The 1,863-nt window shown below is 56.5% G+C and overlaps 1 protein-coding gene across 1 annotated transcript in view; it reads left to right on the top strand.

The window, feature by feature from the left end:
* The window catches only part of LOC104125110 (SITS-binding protein), a 16,004-nt gene that overhangs the window by 2,076 nt on the left and 12,065 nt on the right, over positions 1-1,863 (top strand). Inside the window, exons 2-3 of the mRNA XM_035893060.1 lie at positions 820-991; positions 1,786-1,851. Coding sequence (XP_035748953.1) covers positions 820-991; positions 1,786-1,851 — 238 coding nt within the window. The remainder of the gene's footprint in view (positions 1-819; positions 992-1,785; positions 1,852-1,863) is intronic.

Raw genomic sequence — 1,863 nt, 5'->3', positions numbered from 1 at the left:
CGCTTCGCTCCCACGGCATTTGGCATCTTTTGGCCAGCGCCCCAAAATCCCATTAACTCCCGGAGGCTGGGGTTTGGGTGCAGGAACGGAGCCGGGTGGGCCCTCGGAGGCGCGGGGGTGCCACCTCTGCGTCACCAGGCTGCTCAGAGCGATTCGATTTGCTTTACGTCCATCTGCCTAGAACTGGCAGGCTTTGGGGGAAGGTTCCTTGTGGTTTATTTCTTTCAAAGGACACCCTCATTTGGAAGGCCCGGTGTTCTTATTCCCGCCGTGGGATTTCTCTATTCCTCCACCCGGCTGCCTGTTGAGCGCAGGGAAACGCAGGCGGGGAAGAGGAGTAAAAATTGTCGTCCTTGGCTTGAGTTAGCAAGTTGAGCCTTTTCTGTTGTTCTTCAAGGTAAACAAAGCACATAACTTGCGTTTCTGACTCCTGCTACAATTTTTTTTCCCCCTTCTTCCTACCCTTACACCATTTGATAACGTCAATTAAACTGTAGACTGAGAAATCAAGGGGTTGGGCAGAATTTTAGTTAGTTAGTTTTGTGCCTGGAAGCCCAGCTCTTGATCTCGTGGAAGAAAAACTTAAACCTGAGTTATGTCCTGCAGAGTGCAAAGAGTGAGCACCCGCTGCTTTTTGCAGAAAACCCCTAAATCTGACGGGCTTGGGATTTTTTCCTCCTGGGAAAAGCCCCGGCCCGTGGCTGCTCCAACGGCACCGGAGTGGTGCACAGGGGGTTGCCTCTCCAGATGCAACTGTTGGCGCGTTCCCCCTCACCCCAAGGCATTTTGTGCCCTCTGACGGTGCTCTCTTGGCTGCAGGATTGCTTCTCCATGGCCAACATCTCCTGGTACGGAGGGGTGAGCATCCGCGCCCAGCGCTGGCCGCTCAACGGCGCCGAGAGCCGCGCGCAGCCCTTCGTTACCGGCGACTTCGGCAAAAACCCTGCTGGCTACGGGCCTGTTCTGGAGAGGTACTTCTTGGGCTCAACAGGTAATCGCGCCCTTCCCTGCCCAATATCCTATTGCTGTAGCCCCCGGGTTTCTCCATCCCTCTCCTCCTCCACAAGGCAAGCAGTTTAAGAGCAGGGTAGATGTCTTTTGGGATCAAAATACCCTACGAGGGCAACGACAACTGGCAGCAGGACACCAGGGATGGATCCCAGGCTGCCTCATCCCTGTGGAAAAGGCTGTGATATTAAACCTCAGCGCATGTGCAAGTCAGTGCCGGAGAGGATGGGGTTGGCCCGGGTCACCCAGGGAAGCCCCACGTTCTCAGGGGTGCGTTGGTTTTGCTGGGGTTTGGTTTGTTGGGGTTTTTTAAGCGGAGACCTGTGTCCGTGGCTGCAGCCTCCCGTTCTGCTCGAGTGGCTTCACCCTGAGCTCACGGGTCCCCGGCACCGCTATGGGATGCGGGCACGAGTTTGGTTGCTGTTGTCATTTTTGGGTGGATATCCAGATTATTCTGCAGAAAGCCACAGTTCAGGTGTTCCCCCAAATTAATCCCCCAATCCGCGGCTGCTGAAGCTGCTGCCTAAGCTGAATGCAGAGCAAAAAGGCAAGAAACGGAGCAAATCCAGCCCTTGAGTGGTGTTTTGGAGGCAAAGAGGGAACAGCAGAAGCAGAGAGTGGAGATTTCCTTTTGTGGCTGAATCTGTGGCCAGGACCAATCTGGGAGGTCCCCGGTACCAGTCAGGCTCTGCCCCCCGCGCTCCCATCCCTGGGGCCGCCGGCGCGAGGAGCCCGGGCGCTTGCCGAGACGCCGTTTTCCCCTTTTTCTCCCCAAAGGCGTGACGGTGACGGTGGCGCCCGACGTGCCCCTCTTCCTCTCGCTGGAGAGCAATCGGCATTTCTGCCTGGAGACGC

The sequence above is a fragment of the Egretta garzetta genome, unplaced genomic scaffold, assembly GCF_000687185.1.
Source record: "Egretta garzetta isolate BGI_Z169 unplaced genomic scaffold, ASM68718v1 scaffold904, whole genome shotgun sequence".
In the NCBI taxonomy this organism is placed as follows: Eukaryota; Metazoa; Chordata; class Aves; order Pelecaniformes; family Ardeidae; genus Egretta; species Egretta garzetta.
The sequence above is the reverse complement of the archived record's forward strand: the minus strand, read 5'-3'. Positions and strand labels throughout refer to the sequence as shown.